The following is a 20,518-nucleotide window of genomic DNA, read 5'->3' on the forward strand; positions in this document are numbered from 1 at the left end:
CCCCTGCTTAGTGATTAGAAAGCATGCAGAGAGACGGAGAGAAACTAGGTTACTACCCTGAGTGTTGTGGGTTCACTCACTGACACACATATCCAGTAGCCACCGAACCGCCCTCCCTGGAGAATTTATATGCCAGCACATCTGTTTTTCCATCAGTCCAATTCACCCCCCACCTGGCACTGTGACACCAATGCCCCTCCATGGCTAGCGTTCATCTGTCCCCCTGCTATTACAAAAACGGTCTTGAAACACCAAACATGGTTCCAGTAATAATGGCTGGCCAATGGAAAACGGAGTCTTGGCAAGGTGTGTAACCATCCCGATAGAGTTGTATTCCATCTGAAAGTGCCTCAGAGTGAAAAAGATCCAAGATAAAAGCTTCACGCTTCAGGGACAGTGAGTTTCTGAGTCCCTCTTTTAGATGTCTTTGGTGCTGCAGCCACGAGGAGGTAATGAGCCAGAGAGGGCTGTGCTGCAGCAGCCTGCTGCCTGACCAGCACTGGAAAAGCAAGAGACATGGAGAGCATGAGGTAGGGCACAAGAGCAAGCGAGGTGGAAACGGTATTTTGGCAGATCCATACAGATGACAGCAACTTTCTCCCATTTCACCTACACCTGTCTATCCGACACACATCCCTGATGTTTTTTGGGGGGAAGCACTTACATTTCCCGAGGTGTTCCCAGAGAAGTAGTTTTTTTTGTCCTGCTGCTGCAGAGCTGTAAACTCCACTCCCTCTAACCGACCACACCGCGGCTGACCAGCCACGCGCTTAACCCCCAGTGCATCCAGAACAGAGAAGAAAAAGCAGAGACGTCAGTGCGGAGTAGTCGGCATTGGGGGCAAACTCCCGTCCGGAGGGAGGAAGGCACGGGGAGCATATATTACCTGTCATCTCAGTTTCCTCTGCTCTCTGCTCCTCCCTCTTTCTTCTCTCCTGTGTGTGAAGAGCCATAATGACCTCCGGAGTTCTCCAGCTGCTGCAGCCATCGCATGCTTGACTTGCTGATTCAGCTTCCCTGACGAAGAGGGGTGGGGGGTGGGGGGGCTGAACGAATGCTGTGGAGAAGGAATGAGTGGTAAAGTGGAAGGGGTGGAGCCGGGTGAAGAAAGCATACTCACGGCTTACATTTAGGGAGAGACATCATGCTGACACGAGGAGCTGTCGCTGCTGCTCTAAAAACGAGCAGAAAAAACTGCAGCACTTTCACCCCCTCCTCCCTCCCCTCTCTAACATGTGCATGCTCAGTGAATTCTGTGAAGATGTGCATGACTGCTTGAGATTTCTCTAGCACTTTAGCGCTTGGCTTTTTGGCTAGTATATTTCTGATCTACATCATTTTTAAACCACAGTTTTATCCCTCAAGCCGCTATTTTCTATTATGCCATTTTTTTGCGTTTCCTTTCATAATAAATGTGTAAAGAGGAAAGGTGAATAGTAGCTGTTTAAATTTGAAAACACAAGTGCATCAACAACCCGCCAAGAATGCAGATTGTTGCTTCTCTGATGCTTCCATATAACTTTTTATTGTAAACATTTTTAGCCTTTCTTGGTAAACCTTTTCTAAGGTGACTATTTCGCTTTTATCACCTCATCTGATTTGACGGTGATCTTGAAAGTGAACGAAAAGCCACTAGCCACAAAAGGAGCCAGCTGTTGCACCTCTAAAAGCTAAATCATTACCACTTTTTAGCAGGGGAAGCATTTTAGAATCAACTCCTCTTCAGTATCTCGCTCACCTCCTGGTGACCATATTTAGTAAACCAGTGCAAAAAATAACCCCCCCCCCCCTCCTCCTTGCACCGAGGCAGCTGTCCCCCTACAAGCTCTGGGAAGTCTCCCATTCAGCGTTCCACCTATCAATTGTGTGTCCAGCAAGGCAAGTAGCTAGCCAGTGTTAGCACAGCATTGGCTTGCCGGGCTGCTATTCGCTGTGTTATTTTTAGTAGCGCCAAATAAAGTTGTCTCTCATGGTTCCACTTTTATTTCCCTCACTTGTTTCCCCTCCCCTGATTTTCTAACTCCCACCCTCCCCACCCCCTACTCTAACTCCCCTTCTGAACACCCCCATCGTACTCTCAGTTCTCTTTTAAATAGTGCCGGAACATGCTGCATATGGTAGATCTTGCCTCTCCTTGTCACTATACTTAGCAACATACGCAGTTGGGTGTGAGAGAAGAGGGGGGGTGTGAAAAGTGCTTGAGGGTTTATGTAAAGTCTATAGAGTACTAGAGTGCAATATGAATCAAACCTGTTACGGCATTGCAAAGGACCCTAGCATAACTATCTGGCTGCAGCTGTCAAACTTGTATTGAGCATATTATTTGTCTTGGTTCTGGGACATGCCTCTTGAGCTTTTCATTAATTTTCAAGAGCCACATTCAGGCTTCCTGAGGCACAACCACAGAAATGTTTAATTAGGAGGTCCCATCATTCAGTGCGGAGAGTTGGTTTAGCCGGCAATGTCATCTCACGGCTTTGTCCTCTGCTGCTGCTCTTATCTACCTGCAGTAACAATGCTATTTCTGCAATTCGCCCACCACCACAAAGAGATAATTACAGCACTCAAGGCACTATCTAATCTCTCAAAGTAATGTTTCATTTAATGTCTCTGTTAAATAATGTAAATCTCTAGTTGGCTCCTTTCCCATCTTCTATAGTTTGCAGCAGTGTTGGTCAAGCCTTTGAGGATAACAAAAATAGGTTTCTAACTTGCATTATATTACTAAAAATATACAGTATATCTGGATAAGATGTAAAAATCCTTAAGATGCTGTAATGCTTGCAAAACCTTGTCTTTTTTGTGTGAAGCACAATTAAATTTATGCATTCACAGTCTAACATATTGGCATTCAAATGCTCTCTGTATTTATGGACATTACAAGAATTGACTGTTTGCCAGGTGTGATGCACTCTTGAGTAATGCATCAGCTTGAGGCCGAACCCTCAACGAAACGGACACATTTTACAGTTAATGGGGTTAGCAGTTAAAACCTGTTAACCTGACCCCCCATTATGGGACTCACAGCTGAAAGTGCTCTAACTAACTTATAATTGTAATAGTTTCCTACTTCAATGTGTTACAAACATAATTGTGGTGTCTTTAGAAAGAAGACCCTTTGGGCTTCACTTTTTATCAACCAGATTTGATAATGCTCAAAAATATTAAAAGTTATAGACACTGAAGGGCCTTGAATTTTTTTTACCACTCTTAAATATTTTTTTATTTGATATAAAAATACATGAAATGAGTCCTGGAGCAATCTAGAAAAGTAATGGGTTGAAAGCCACATGTCTCATGAGTTTCTATTTCAAATCTGAATAAAATATCATAAGAAATGAGTCTACACCCCCCACCCCCCAAATATAAGAAAATATATTTCCCAATAGTATTGAAGGCTTCTACAAACTATTTAGTCAGTAAACATACCACTGCATAGTTTTTTTTTCAATTATAAAACACTAGACAGAAACTTAGACATCATGTAAATGATTTATTTGAGCACTAGAAAAATACAATGAGAATAATTTGAGTAAGAAAAATAAGAATAATAAGAAAAATAAAAAAAGATTTAACTTTGTTTGCCAATATAGAACATCCTGAGATTGCTAGAGATGCATATTTTACAATAAATTACAATGCAAATAAGTGCTGATGTGCTGATGGCCACTTATACAGATGGTAATAACACAAATGTGCTGAAGTAAATAATCGACTCTCTCTATTCATATAGACGCGTTCACTTTGATGGCCGTGACCATTCAGTAATAGCGAGCTGATTTGGGCTGATTTGCACTCAAACAGATGGTAATCATGCAGATACATTCACATTCAACATAAAACGCACTCTCACATATATAAAAACTGTCAAAAATTAAAAGAAAGAAAGAAAGGAAATTGCGATCGCTGTAAGTTCCGCCTCCATCAGCTGACAGGTGCGTCAGAGTGCGTCACCAGCTCTCAGGAGAGAGCGCCAAATTCAAATAAACTATCTTCCGCCTATTTTTCATTCATTCTTTTTTCCGGTGGATCGCCTCATTCTGTTTGTGACACTGTACGCTGTAAAACCATGCCGTGTATTTACTACCAAGACGCAGTTTCCGACCGTGAGTTATTCCATAACGAACCCAAACAATTCTGTCGCTGATGAAATGAAATGTAACCAAAGGAATTATGATCCATATTACAACGTTATTGCTTCGTTGGACTAAACGTGCTTCATGAGATGTCGTTCAGTGGACCCTTACCTTCCTAACTAAACCGGGATTTACAGCTGTGGATGTGTTTATGACTCCTTATTACGACGGATCTGGTATGTACAGCGTTTTCAATGCTTATTTTTTTTGTGTACTGCTTACACAAATGTAGCAAATACAGTCTTTATAAGCTTTCCATTGAAAAACAGCGATCTGTCCTCGATGCTTGAGGCTTAGATCTTTATAATGATACATAGTTTGTCAAGATTAAATTTGTCCTGTTTCATTTAATCTATTCATAATCACTGACATGTGCGTGTGGAGAGGCTTTGAGGACGAGGGCGTTCTGGTGCAGGTTAACAGGTTTTAAATTAGCAGTTAGTGAACCACTCATTCAAGAAAACTTAACAACATCATCCCAAAACCTGGGACCTCATAAAATGAGTCTTCAGAGAAATAATTGAAATGATAACCTGGATGATCAAGAAAACATGGATCATTTTCAAATGTGTCATGTGAATGGAAGCTCTCATCAGGATGAATATCTTGGCTTAATGCCTCCATCAGTGAGGGGGATCTATTGGTCTTGTAAGCCTTTTTTCATGTCAGTAGTCTCTTTAGTTAAATTCCACTTACTCTGCTATAGAGGAAGTGTACCATGCATGAACCATACAAATGCGCCATCTAATTTCCTCCTTTAGGTCATAAATTGTGAATGTTTATTTGAGCCGGTCAGAGAAAGAACTGCCAATAATGAATGACTTCATTGTATTTTACTTCTCTTCTGCAGTTTAACACAAGTTGTACTACATTTGGACAGAGGAAAAAAAACTATTCTCGCATTGTCCATCACAGAGGTCCTGGTTCAACCTCCTGGATTACTGTTCAAGTTGTGAAAATTTATTAATGATTGAACAAAGCTCTCAAACGTTTCTAGCTGCAATTTTTATTTTATAAAGCCATACTGAAATGTGACGTTTTGCTACAGTTCACTGTAAATGTTGCACAGCTAAGATTTCCAGCCACGATCTCCGCTTCACTCTGACCGAAGGCACCATCGGTGGGTAATTTTCTGTAGTTTTGAATGCTGTCCCAGAACTGCTGAGTTCAGGTAGCCCTGTAAAAAGAGATCTCATCAATCACACCCATACCTGACTGACTGAATGGTAATAAGTATTGAGTTAAGCAGGGGTTTTAATTACTATGTGCCTTAGTGTCTGCACAAAAAGACAAATGACTTTTTTAATGTTATTTGTCTGATTAAATTTGGCACAGCTCTTTAGACTAGATGGGATTGATTACATACAACAGACCTGTCTAGGGAGCAAGATTTGATTTCTTATTTGGCATTGTACAGCGACTTTAAGGTATAAGGCGGATGAATCAAGACATTTTGTTTTATTCTTTCAGGATGAGATTGTCTTGTGCAATGTGGAGTTTAGCCTAAACGCACTCTCAATTTTCAGTGTTCTTCATTATAACATTAGATCCTCCACCCTGTTTTTTTTTTCTTAGTCTATTGCTCTCTCCCCTGATCCTCAGCCCTTTTAGCATTCCATCATGGAGCGGGTAAAGCCGCTGAGCGGCAAATGGCATAAAAGTGATTTATGGAGGGCCTACATGAGTGCTGCCGGGGGAAGCCTGTGGCAGCGGGTCTCTCAGCTCCTGGCCATTGTTCCACTCAGCCCTACTGCGGCTGTATCAAAGACTGCCATGCGTCTTTGGGCGGTTGCATCACATTTGTAAACAAAAAGAAGGTCCAGTTTTTACAACAAAAGGAAAGATGTGCTTTGAACAATTGTTTTTCATGCAAAGCCTTTCAATTACTTCAGAAAACTTTGAAAATGTCATGTAGACAAGCTTGTGCTTAAAAGACAAGGAACAATTGCTTAATTGTGTAATCTTTATGTTAATAAGGCAGAAATTAGTGGCTAGCTGTGCCATATGAATAACTTAAAATGTCTGGGTGGATTTCAGAATGTCTAACTCTTTATATTTCACTTTTCCACAAATCACGTACTTGACGATTTGCTGGAGTCATTGCAACCAAAAACAGAAAACTATTTGGACAATGCACATTTCATTCTTTCCCCCACATGCATATGTCCACCCACACTAGGGTAAAGGACTGTAATCAATCAAGCCAGGCTATCCAAGGACAAACTGACACTAGCCAAACTGCCTTTTGCCCAATCAAACCACTTGCTCTTGTTCTGGGGGTTGGCCAAATCGTAATTCTGAGCCAATAGTTGTTGTGGTCTGTGTCATTATGACTGAATGATATCATGAGTAGCAGCAAGGGATGTGGGTATTTAAAGTGAGGCACTAAAAGAATAATCCTTTAAGTATCAAATGAAAGTATGACATTTTATAACATTTAAAACGCATTGTTTTTATGATTTGCTTTGAGAACAGTTTTATTTCTAGTAGTAGCCTGTTCAGTTAGGATTTATCTTTTTACGATGGTCCTTTAATAGATTCGACTCAATGCTATAATTCAATAGATATTCGGTTGACTTCCAATCACTTCTAATTCCTCCCATTAATGAATCAAAATTTATTGGAGCACAAAGACTTCACCCCAACTGTTTCCGCGCGTCAGTACCATTTACAGTTTTCATTTGCATAGTGACCCAAGTTAATAACTGACCCATGCTCAAGAGTTGAATAATTCATACATGGTTGCTATAGAAACCCATATGGTCACTTGGAGGTCTCTGTCATCTACTTAAGTTGAACTGGCAGGTAAGAGAATGATGGAGAAGTTGAGCATTGATGGCCTCATGATTCAGTTAGCATCTGCACTTTGAGTTAAAAAATAAATAGTTTATATTGATGGTATTTTTCCAGCCTCCGTTTAGTTTATAGATGACTTACCTCTATATAACACTTTTCTGCATTTATCTACAAAAATATATTGTAGAATTGTATTTTTTTTTTTTTTTAGTGTCTGTTGAAAAGCAAAAGCAGGAAAAAAAACTTAAGATACATTTAAGTGACTAAAATCAAATGACATGAATTTAAATTCATTTTAAAAATCATTGTATGGATTAAAAATAGACATTACATGGTAAATGCAAAAAATACAATTTAAGCTGTATTTCCATCAAAAATAACCATGCCATGCTAAATACAGTTACTGTAATAAAAAATAAATAATTGTAGCACTTTAGATTAGGGAACACATTCACTATTAAGAGTTTTCACTCAATAAACGCTCAACTCCTAATTTGCTTTTAGGTTTAAGTTTAGGTATTGGGTCGGGTTAAAGGATCTAGAACATGGTCATGTAGAATAAGTCATTAATATGTGCCTAATAAGTACTAATAAACAGCCAATATGCTAGTAACATGCATGCTAATAAGCATATAGTGAATACTGAGAACTGGTCCTTGAGATAAAGTGTTACCAAAATGATTTATAGCATGATATAAGATTTTGGTCAGACTAGATTACAAGACATTGTTCAGACTCCTAGACTACACTATTAATACTCTTTACTTGGCAAGACCTAAATGTATTATAAATGCATTTTGTGACTGTAATGCTTGAGCAGGCTGTAAATAGAACCCCAATGCAGATCATTAAATCAACCTGTCAGCAATGCATCATACTGCTGTTAATGGGCATCTAACTTCAAGTGCACCCAGTTGTATCCTTAATACACGCTTATTAGACATCTGTCTGCCGGCTTGTTAGTTTAGTGTTTCTTTGCTGCTTGTTTTTGAAGAGTTTGGACACCAGCTGAGCTACTCTGGTGGATAGAATTTACCCAACTCCAGCAAACAGTTTAGGGTTGGAGTCATTTAAAGCTTAAGATTTATAACAGTGATGTCTACCACTCCCCTAAGTGTGTCAGCTACACTACACAAAGAAACTTCTCAGTGTTAATTCACTGTCAAATGTCATCTTCCCTCCAATCTAGAAAAAATGTAGAAAACGTTTAAATCAATCATGCATCCATGAGTTTGTATTTATTATGCTTTTTGGAGGCATTTTGTATGCATTTTCATTGAAGTTTTTTTTTTTTTTTTTTTTTTTTTTTAAATAACACCTGTATATCATGCATAGTCTAAGTGAAATATGGATTTATATTCCATAGGCCCCATCTTTTTTGTTTTGTTGTTCTTGTAGCATGCAAATCATTATTGGTTGCCATGTGAGTTCAGCAATGTTTTGGATTTGGAAGGTTTTTATTTTTTTATCAATATGCCTCTAGAAACAGAATACATAATTAGGTCACAGATATTACTGTGCCATTGGGTCCCTCGTTGATTCAGATAATTTGTGTGAGACAGACATATCTGTAAAATTAAGCAAATTAAAGTTTGTAATGTTCTGCAATAACTTCCTCACATTTTCACAAAATCTTTTACTTTATCAGACTGTTCAGTTACAACCAATGTAGAAATTCAGTGATTATTCAAACTTTTTATTCTAATGGATTTTATTACAAATTCATTGCCATGTGTCCAATAAAGACAAAGTTGATAGGAAGTCACCTTAAAGTAGAGGTTGACCGATGTACAGGTAATGCCGATTAATCGGCACCGATAGTTGATTGCTGGAACAATTGGTTATCGGCCGAAATCCATGCTGATTGTTTTCCGGGTTGCGTCCATTGCTGGAGCAGCTGAGAAGGGTCTGTTTTCATTATACAGTGCGAGAGCTACCTATAGTGGTTGAAATCACTGACAGCATGTGCTGTTTGTTTAGATATGTGATGCTGCATGCTGAACAGAGCGAGAACCAAAAACACACTTCTTTAGAGTCATTTTTCCCGAGCAAGTCCTGTGCAGCAATGCCACCAGATGTAGCTCGTCGATGGGCGTGATCTCGCTCTTGTCGATGCATGTGCGTTTTTCCGGGAGAAATGCCTATATAAGGAGTTCCACCCTTGTCTACATCATGAAGAGCCACAGTCAAAAAAACAATCCGAAACTTGAATGAACCCAGAAGTAAGATTTTTGGTCCAGATATTTTATAATCGTGTTTGGTATACATAAAGATAAGGAAAAAAGGTACAACTCTAGTTGTACAGCCACACATCATTTTTATCTGTGTGGAGTGCTCACTTGCATGAGCTTAAAGGCTTGTCCACACCGGGACGATTATCACCGATTATCATACACACCGGGTCCAAACCATGTGGCTATCTGAGACAACAGGCCTCGTCTGCATGCTCCTGAGGGATCTTGGTATCTCACAGGGTGACCCAGTTTCATTGTGCTTCTCCTTCACCTTACCTCACCCCTCCTGCCTTTTCCTCCCTTTTCAGATTTACATTTGCCCCCATATTCATTTGGGTGTTCATAAGGCTACTTCAGCCTCATTGCTGCTTCTAAGCTGCTGCTTCTTCACCTTTTATGTGGAGACTGTAACCTATGTCAAGTTGATTATCAAGACCCTATAAAGGTTTGCCACCAATAACAAACCATTCATCATCACCCTTTCCCTTTGCTCACAGTAGAACAAATCACTTTCAGGAAGGAATTACAAGGGGTTCTTGCCACAGGCTGCATAGTTTGTGTTCTTTAAACTCCTCAACCTAAAAAGTTGACTACAATGCTGTAGTGCCAGGAGCTGCATTAATATTAATGCTTGCCCATTTCCATCACTGTGGCAGGCAGCCTGTCAATCTCCGCCGCATCTAGAAGGGCATGCCACTCACAATGTCAGTGACAAATACAAGAATGCACCAGTACCAGGCTGTTTTCTGTATTGGCTACTACTTTCCTGAGTGGAATGTCTCTGCCGGTGCAGTCTTAAACCATTTCTTGCCCCAAGATGCATCAATTGTTTTAATACTTTACATACACTCAAAAGAGTTTCATAAGTCTTGCCGGATGTATCGAAATCATGGTTATCTTTCTGTGTTCATTTTGAATTTCTTCACTCCATTGACGATCACTTAAGCATCATTTGATCAGTAGTACATAATTTAAGTGGTATCCACAAACTCCATGAGCATTGCAGGTGTAAAAATGTAACTTGCATGCCGTGTGCACTGCAGTACAGCTGCTTTGCTGCACAACTCTCCAAATGTGTACTGAGCTGATGCTTTCTCTCCGCACTACCTAAGAAACTAGAAAAAAGCTTTGGGTTTACAACAAAAGGCTTCCACAAACAGGGCTCCAGACAAAAAAATCGAGTAAAAAAAAAAAAAAGATGCTAAAGCGATCATGCTTGCTACATTAAAGAGCACTAAAACTGTATTTATTGTTTGTATTTCATTATGAATTTTGAATAATTTTAAAGCTGATACTTTGTTTATTAAAAAGTAACAAAGCACAAAGCTTTTTGCTATTACTGGACAGCAATGCGCTTCAAATAATGAAGTTCACACATTAACAGAACACCTCATAGACCTAAGATCTTGTTAAGAAGAAACTATATTATTAATGATTATAAACGAGAATTGTTAACGATATTACCAATATCCACACAGCTGACAGCTTCACCTGTTGTAGTTTGTTCAAGCTGTGCACAAAATAGATGTTGGTTTTCTTTTCGTGCACTTCACGTCTCCATCATTTCTCTCTCTCTCTCTCTCTCGCGCGCTGCAGAACTGAGCTGTGTTTATGAGGTGTGTGTCAGCACTGCTGTGCGGCAGAGATGAGGACTGTTTGAAACACTTTTTTCCACTAAAAGCGCATCGTCTTTAATACGCAGAGGTAGACGGAGTACACAGCTTCATTACTTGAGTAAAAGTACAGATACCCCTTGCTAAATTTTACTCAAGTACAAGTAAAAGTATTACAGTCAGATGTCTACTTAAGTACTGAAGTACTTGTTTATAAAAGTACTTGAGAATCAAGTGTAAATTTTCTAAATATTGCATTACTACTGCCACAGTGCTTACATTTATGTACAGAAACGTCCTACATGGAGTTATGAAAAATGTTAATACACTGGAGATTGTAAAAGGAATTGAAAGTAAAATCAAGTCATTTTCATCTTTTTAACATGTTGCTTTATTTAACATTTCTCACTTGTCCACAAGGCAATAGCACAATGGCAACGCTCTGACAAACCTCTGCTAGAGTTTTAATGGATTTTTGCACCCATATTTGACTGCGTTAAACACACCACATACTCAAAAAACATCAAACCAAATGCTCAGCTTACATTAATGTGGAATATCAGAAAATAAAATTCAGCTAACAAATGTGTGTACATGTGAGCTTCTCTGTTTTTCATCAACCAAATCAATAAACCTAAACCAGCAAAGAAGGCAATATAGCAATGTTCTGACACACCTCTGAACTTGACTGTGTTATACACGCAGCATAGAAGAGAAAATAATAATGATTAAAGAATTTCAGTGACAGTATTAAGCACCTTTCTCTCACATTGACATACAGGCAAAGGCAGGAAAAAATACTCTCAGCTGAATAACACCATTCTCACACACAATCTATGGGGCCTATCATACACCCGGCGCAATGTGACGCAAGGCGCAGCACAAGTGTGTTAGCTAGTTTCAGTCCGGCGCTGTTTGCATTTTCCCGTCCAGCACCACATCATTTAATTAGCAAATGCATTTGCACCCATTTGTGCGCCCATGGGTGTGCTGGTCTAAAAAAGAGGTGTGTTCAGGCGTATTGCTGGGGCAATGCTATTTTAAGGAGCTGAAAATAGACTGCAACATAGACCAACTCAAACCTAGTCTAAAGTCTGGCGCAATATTTTTTGGTTAGTTAAAGAGTGCGTTGGTAGAAAATGCGCCTCTGGGTGGGTCCACAGTGCGCGTTGACTTTGCTTATTACACACAGGGATGCGCATCACACAAACAGGCCAAATATTAAAATCAAAAGGATTACAGTGTAAAAGAATATTATTGTGTAGGCTACATAAATATAAAAATTTAATGATGGATAGTCATTGCGTGTATTAGAATTAGGCTACCTATTTGCAATTCAGCCTATTACTAATAATGAAAAATGAAATTGGCTAATTAATTGAACAATCGTGCCAATACAGACACACATATATTAACTGACTCATCACTCGGAGCTATTTGAAAGAATGCACTGCTACTTCATCCCACACCGCCTTCACCTCGGGAAGCTTTGGTGGATTCCTGCTTGTCCCTTAGATGATCTGCTCGCGCGCTTTAACTTCGCGCACGAGCAGATCGGTTTCTTCGCTTGAGAAGTGTTCAGCTTTTCCACCAACAAATTCCGCCATGTAAATAGCGATCCGCCATGGGGTGAGCACATCTCGCTCTTACAGGGAATGGGAGATGAACGTTACGCCCATTAATTAAGAGAATAGGGACAACCCATTCCAAAAATGCGCCCCTGGCGCACGGACCATTTTTCCGTCGTTAAAATAGCAAAAGTGGATTTGGACTCGCCCTGAGTGCACCTGCGCTGTGCGCACTTTGCGTTTAGATCGTTAAAATAGGGCCCTCTGTGTGACAGCTCTCTCTCGGTGTGTGTGTACTGTACTTCAATTCAATCAAATGTCATGAAGTCTTTGGCGGAAAGCTGAAGGTGATTGCTGATAGGCTGTCCCAGTCAGTGTCGCCTGCATAATCCAATCAACAAATTCAGGGTTTCCGAGATTTTTCTCTTTTTCCTTTTTTTTTTTTTTTTATAGAAGTAGTAACGGGTACTTACGGTTATGGATAGAAATGTAGCGGAGTAAAGAGTATAATATTTGCCTCTCAAATGTACTTGAGTAAAGTCATGAGTACTCCCCAAAAATGATACTCGATTAAAGTACAGATCCCTCAAAATTGTACTTAAGTACTGTACTCAAGTAAATGTACTCTGTTACTGTCCGGCTCTGTTAATACGTGAACATAGCAAATGATGCCGTCGCAAAGCAATCAGGAAAAAAGGCATTGCATGCTATTTCTTAAGTTATAACATGTAAATACATAGGCCTAGTCACCAGTGGCGACCTCAGCAAAAACTTCACTCGCAATTTTATATTTTTGGTTGAAGATGCGACCGTTTTAGTCACAGTTTGGAGTCCTGACAAATCCACCTCATCTCATTACATTCATCAGTTTTTTTTCTTTACTCTTCCTTTTAGATGCATCCTTATTTATTTCCACCCATCCCATCAATGATACTTTAACACCCTTAACACTCAAAAGCAGTTGAGAATACTAACCCTGTGCTGCATAAAGTGATATTTCCTTGATTTGGCATGAGCTGATGAGATGGCTTGGGTATGTCAGTTTTCCGGGGATTGAATGGGTGACATGGCCTCTCTATTGGCTGTTCCAAAGACCCTTTTGATGTCCTTAGGGCTCTAAGGTCTTCATTTTGTCTGCTTTACACACATTCCCTGTGTTTTATGTTTATATTCACTTACTTAAATGTACATTATGGTCACCTACTCAAGTACTGAACAGATAAATCAGCCAGTATGTGACAAGTTGATTAGTTTACTCAATGTACTGTATCTTTTAAAAAATGTTGTCGACATTAAGACAGCATTCAACTTTTAAGATCAAATGTTTTCAATAGCCATGCTCACTTGTTTTCATGATGGATCATTATTTTCACTTATGTATTTGTTCTCAAGTAATTGTGCCTGCTATTTACATCTTAAAGCAGGGTTCCAGACTGTGACCAAATGGACCCATTTTTTCTTCAGGTGCAACTAAATTGTGATTGGTCGCATTGGCGCGACCTCCGCATTGCCCAACTCATAAGCACTTCCATTTCTGCTGTATTTGAGAAACATTAAACGGCAAACAATAGTTTTGCTTTCGTTTTGTTTGCCGTTTAATGTCTCTCAAATTCAATAGATCATTTGTGGTAGAAATAGTTGAATGTATTGCATAATTCATTTCTGGGTTTGTACAACCTTTTGAGCGAGAAATTCAAGCACTTTTCAGTGACTTTCAAGCATTTTACACAGCTATTTCTAGCACTTTAAAGCTCTTAAATGATGCAGTTTGAATGTTATTTTTAATGGGATGAACAAAACATACTTTGTAGTAAACAAACACTTATGTATAATAAACAAAAAATACATAAAATCACAATTAGAACCAGTAGACAGAAGCAGAAGAGCACTTATTGGCTTATGAGTCATTAATTTATGCTTTTTCTTTATTTTGAAATTACAAAATCACTATTATAAAATATCAAATTATCAATAAATCGGATTGACAGAATTTATGAAGTAAGAAAAGTCACAAACTTTTCTTCAGTTTGCTACTAAAGCACTCATAATCACTGAAATTGGTCAGTTCCATATGCTAAAAGAATAATGGTACATTTAATAAGAGTGGAATATATCATTTTTTGTATATAAAAATTAGATTTTGCACCTGTTACTGCTGTTTATAAAAGTAATGCATCACACTTTGCTGCACTGAAAAGATTGTATGCATCTTAACTCTTAACTTTACTGTCAAATCTGTATAAACGCTAAACATGAAATGAACATGCAATGTTATTGGTAACTGCACTTAATAATGCAAAACAATAGTAATTTTATGATTAAATGATCTTTATTTTGAATACCCCCAGTGCTACTAAATCTGCTCCTGGCGCCACTATCTGTAGAACTTAGTGGCGCTGGTGCCACTGCTCTCAAATGTTAGTCTGGAGCCCTGTCTTAAAGTATCACCCGAGACAATTCTCATGATACTCTCCCTCATAATAATGTTTTGTCATTGTTAAGTGCTCTGTTCTCCTTTATTGCTCTATTACCTCTGGTTCCCCTCATTTAGCACTCTGCTTATTCTGTTGCTTCCTTGATTCCCAGAGTTCAGTGCCCTTCATGTGACCTTCACAGCCTCACCAAATTTATAAAAGCCTGCTAACTGAAATTTGTATTTTGTATGTTTGTTTTGCAGTGCCATGCGTGTGCTGCTATCCAAACTGCCACGGCCATGGATAGTGGATGAGAAAAAGGATGATGGTTATACAGCGCTTCACCTGGCTGCCCTCAACAACCACGTGGAGGTGGCAGAGCTCCTAGTCCACCAGGTCAGCAGTTCTAACACGCTCTCTAGGAAGGCCCCACCCTGTCCTCAAGCAGGTTATTCTGTCCACCAGAAGGGTTAAAGCATCAAGCACCTGTGCAGATAATGATTCCGGTGGATAATTGATGCAGTTAAAGTCATTAGGGGGCCTAGGAGAGCTGAGAAAGTAACCCAGCTCGCAGTGTACAGTCACAGTGCCTCTTAAGGTAGAGAATAGAATATTTCTGTGGATATTTCATGTAGAAAACCCTGTAAAACAAAATATTATGTACAGCATTGATAGCAGAGCTTTGCATCATTCAAAATTGGATTAAGAATGATTTTTGAATTCTTATTGAATATTGAAGGAAAATGTACATTTTTATGAGATAGGATAAAAATAAATAAATTTACTGTATTTTCCGCATTATAAGGCGCACCTTCAATGAATGGCCTATTTTAGAACTGTTTTCATATATAGGGCGTACCGGATTATAAGGCGCATAGAATAGAAGATACTGCAGTCAGACGTTTAACTGGGTTTGCGTTATGCATCCACTAGATGGAGCTGTGCTAAAGGGAATGTCAACATTTTGACAGAGCGCCTTGATCCATATATAAGGCGCTCCGGATTATAAGGCGCACTTATAATTTTTATAATTTTTTCACTTATAGTTTTCTTTTTTTGAGAAAATTAAAGGCTTTTAAGTGCACCTTATAGTGCGGAAAATACGGTAACCGAAATAAGTGTAATTTTCTGTCATTCAACTTCCTGTTGAGTGGGCTATTTTAATTCAATGCAAATAGAATGCAATTAGGGTGGGCTATCTGACAATTTTATATCATGATTGATCTTGAAGTTGTCTACGATCTACTTTTCAGGCGAATCGTAGAGATTGTGGTCATTATGTCCTCATAATAATGTTAAAACTGCATTAATGCCTAAATGACTGGCTGGTCTTATTATATCACCTGTCTCTATCATGCATCTTTCGAACATAAATGATTGGGAAAGAAATCGGATGCGTATCAGTGTAATGGATCTGTGCATTCCATCTTAAAGCCTAATGCAAATACGTACTGCTGTCTGTGTCATTGTTGATAAAAAAGAAAAGAAAATCAGTAACAATGTTATTGCAACATTCCAGCAGTGTTATGAGAATGCTGCACTGGCTGTGCAGCCCTTTGTCAACTACCTGCCATGACAGAAGAGAGGGAGAGACAAAGAAAAGGTTCACACCAGCGACTTAAGCCTCAGCCGCCGAACCACAGTAGAGCTGCACTGCAGTAGTGCAGAGAGATGTTGCTATGTGGTTTCACTCAGGGAATATCTGAATACAAATCACCATTAGCTCCCATTTCCTAACACAACCTATGGGACTAGAAGGCGTGCTCTTGGGGAGCGATTCATTTTCATTAGTTTAGGAGCAATATCGACAACGATTTGCTGAACCACTCTGAAAACATTTTGTTTTTTATTGTGAATAAGTACCCAAATAATACATTTTTTGCGTTCCTTTGTAAGGCACTGTATAAGATTTCTATATAAATGTAAATATCACAGTGGTTAAAGTTTAAAGCATTGATGTGAGGACAACAGAATGATTTGTAATTTCTCTGTGTTGCTCTTTCCGTAGGGAAATGCCAATTTGGACATACAGAATGTTAACCAGCAGACGGCACTGCATCTTGCTGTAGAACGCCAGCACACCCAGATAGTGCGAGTAAGTGCTTCTGTCTTCCTCTGTTCTGTTCTCTAAATTTCCTTTCAGTGTTTGACATCTACATCCCTCGCCCTGTGTTCTGGCTTCCTACTCAACGCGAACGCATTGATAAAGCAATGTAGCTAAGTGCTCCAACTTAAGATTTCTGCTGCAGATTTATCACCTCCAATTGAATTCATTTAGTCCTGAGCAATCTGGATTTAGGAGAGGTATAGACAGGGGGGTGGAATGGGGACCCAGTGGAAGCTAAAGCGCCATCTAGTGGGCATATGAGAGCAGTGCAACTCTCCTCTTTTATAAGCATCAGTATTGGCATGGTCTATTGAGAAAAAAAAATAAAATACAGGTAATAACCAAACAGAACATTCTTATTGTGTTGGTCATTTACATACATGATGAAATTTGACACATGCTTGTCATATTTAGCTTGTTCATCTGCATCAGTAAACATGAGTGTGATTAAATCCACCACTGTTAAGAACACACTGGTTAAATTCAGTCCTCTGTTTTTGTGTCCAGCTCTTGGTGCGAGCTGAGGCAAAGTTAGATGTGCAAGACAAGGATGGAGACACACCTCTTCATGAAGCCCTGCGTCACCACACTCTGTCCCAGCTGCGCCAGCTTCAGGACATGCAGGACGTCAGCAAAGTGGAGCCCTGGGAGCCCTCCAAAAACACAGTGTGTACAGAGAAGTATATAAACACTACAAGTGTTCTCAATAAAAGCTTTAAGTTAACAATGTCATGTAGTAAACACTTTCAGTGCTGTGCACTTGATTAGAAGTGGTGGGATCAAATACTGGATTGATCCACAATAAATAGTTTAAATCAATTATTATTTTTGATAAAAAAAAAAAAAAAAAAGAAGACAACATATTACTGATATAGGGCCCTATTGTCATGTTCTGTGCATCTTCCATATTCCAAATCCCTTTTCAAGTGAACTTGATTGCGATTTGCTGAATTTGCAAAACTGCTTTCACATCTCTCAAACAACTGAACTTTTACGTCAAACAATGACACAGATCCCACAAAAAGAGCTCTAGGTAGTAAGTAGTAAAACACTGAGGCAGTTCCTCTGCAGTCCAGCGTCCTGTATACCGCACAATCCTTCAGGTGAGACATTCTCCACTGATTATTCCTTCGCTTTTCTTGGGGTTGCATATATAAGTGGAAAATTGAGTGGGAAGGGAGAAAGCAGAAAGACAGTTTTGGCAGACATAAGCCTAATCAAGACATTTACTATATTAGTCACGCACAGCCAGACCTTTAGTCAGACTGCAGAAGGTCTTGGAACCTTAGCCGCTTTGAACGGCCAAGGACTGCCCAAGAGGCCATATGACTGACAGGTAAAGCAACCGATCATGTTTTGTTTTGTGCCGTGTCATGTTAAGTGGTATGGAAAGGTCCCCACAGTAACAGACCGGTGTGTAAAACTCTAGGACGTATTTTAGAGAGTCTGTGCCATGAATTTTACATACTTCACATACTCTTGAAAATCCAGCGTTTAGTTGATCCTGATAAGCGCTCACGGCAGCTTTCTTCTTCCATGAAGGGTTTAGCATCACAGCATCTTTGTTTCCAGGCAGAACCTTAAAGAACGCGACACGCACGATGATGACTTTGAAACTCCTGAAGTGTGCCATATGCATCAGCTGATCGGCCAACGGTCTGTGGGCATGATGTCTGAGGCTGAGACTATTAGTCAATGCTCGCTTTGCATAATTGATTGGCACAATGATGGCAGTCAAATTAGCAAGCCTGTGAAATTAAAAAATGCAACGCATGCCATGTTCTAAGGCAGGGTTATTCAACTCTTGCCCTGGAGGGCCAGTGCACTCCAGAGTATAGCTCCAACCCTGATCAAACACACCTGGGCCTGTTAATCAATGTCTTTGGGATCATTAGAAAATCACAGGTAAGTGAGTTTGATCAGGGTTGGAGCTAAACTCTGCAGTGCACTGGCCCTCCAGGGCAAGAGTTGAATAACCCTGTTCTAAGGTAAATGATCCCCCAAATGTGACGTGATATAGAGAGGGAACACTTCATACGGAACATCAGCGAGCGAAGCTAGTCATGAAGAGGCTAAACTGGATGTAATCAGTCTCTCACTGTCAACCACCAGCTTCTTAAAGCTTTTCAGCTCTCTATAGATTTTAGCCCATAAAGAGGCAATTCATCTGGAAATGTAAATTATCATTTACTTGGTACTCATTTCACAATTTCACATTTCACAACTGTACCAGTTGCAATTCTCCTTCAGTTACAATAAAATGTGACCTGAAGTTTTGAATCGTCCAGCCCCCATTATCACTTTAGTGGTCCAAGGAAGATATTTTCGTTTTTTAAGTAGTTTATTTTATTTGGGATGTGTTTTTGTATGTCTAAAAAGGTCACAAACATTCATATATGAAAACCCTGCAAACAGGGTAGAGCTAATAGACTACATCAGAACAGCAGATCTGCAGGTTTTTCTCTGTGCTGCTGCTGTTATACTTGAGTTCTTCCATCAGTGCCATTGCTTCTTAGGTGTCTCGCAGCACTTACAACCCCCCCCCCCCCTTCCCACAGCCTTATCTTTATTCACACTTTATGCTATCAATTCACTCTGGATCAACTGTCAGAAAATCTCACCATAACATCTGACACCAGACAGACTGACGATGCCGGTCCCATGCACCCTGTCTTTTACAGCCTTTGTAGCTCCACTTACGCCTGACCCCAGCCTTGCCAGTTCACCTCATCCCCTCTCCACGACTGTCGTAAATCAAGCATTGTGTGACAGGAGGCTACTTCCAGGCCAGCAGTCAGCAATTTATTAACACTAACAGTGTGACAAATCTCTCTCTATCAAGCCATCACACTTACCACACGCAGCAGAGTCGGGCCATCCATTTAAAACACTCCACTGAAGTCCTCAGTATGCGGAGAATTTCTAAAGAGCTAGAGACTTGACACTCTTGATTTGGCCAGTAAGCAGCATTCAGAAGAACACCATCAAAAAAACTATAACTGTAATATACTGATAGACAGATCGAGATTCAAGTCGAAAGCAAGTATGAAAACAGGAAATCAAAGCCAAAACCTGGATATTTGGATATGGCAATATAGAGATCCTGGCAAGGACGTGTCCAAGAAAAAGAGCACATATGGTCACCCTAACTGTGTCTTTAACTTTTTTAAGCATCAACATTTTGGTTGCATAGGCTTTCAATGTAGGGACATTAAAAAAATATCACTCTCCTTGGACTTAGAAATGGATATTCAGAAAATAGAATTCTAATTCGTCAGAAAATTTGTATTTATTTATTTTTTATATAGACTCTGCACTGTTCTTATTTTAATTGCATAGTGTAATTCAACTTCAGCATGGTTAATTGTGACTTTAATAGATAATCTATATTAATCTGCTATATTTGACTCTGTTTATGGCGAATCTTCGCAGTTAATTATGGGACTGGGGACTCAGGGGGCTGAGAAGAAGAGTGCAGCCTCTATTGCCTGCTTCCTGGCGGCCAATGGAGCTGACCTCACCATCCGTAACAAGAAGGGCCAGTCGCCTCTGGACCTGTGCCCTGACCCCAGCCTCTGCAAGGCTCTAGCTAAATGCCACAAGGAGAAGACTAGGTATGCACATCTGCCCAACCAGTAGGGGATATATAC

At 39.7% G+C, this 20,518-nt stretch overlaps 1 protein-coding gene across 7 annotated transcripts in view; it reads left to right on the top strand.

The window, feature by feature from the left end:
- Window positions 1–20,518, top strand: part of LOC132155156 (E3 ubiquitin-protein ligase mib1) — a 70,689-nt gene that overhangs the window by 44,650 nt on the left and 5,521 nt on the right. For all 7 annotated transcript variants that reach the window (XM_059564006.1, XM_059564007.1, XM_059564010.1 and 4 more), the window contains exons 13-16: window positions 15,025–15,157; window positions 16,770–16,856; window positions 17,376–17,534; window positions 20,301–20,482. In XM_059564006.1, the coding sequence (XP_059419989.1) occupies window positions 15,025–15,157; window positions 16,770–16,856; window positions 17,376–17,534; window positions 20,301–20,482 (561 nt within the window). The remainder of the gene's footprint in view (window positions 1–15,024; window positions 15,158–16,769; window positions 16,857–17,375; window positions 17,535–20,300; window positions 20,483–20,518) is intronic.

Source organism: Carassius carassius, chromosome 12 (assembly GCF_963082965.1).
Source record: "Carassius carassius chromosome 12, fCarCar2.1, whole genome shotgun sequence".
Classification (NCBI taxonomy): Eukaryota; Metazoa; Chordata; class Actinopteri; order Cypriniformes; family Cyprinidae; genus Carassius; species Carassius carassius.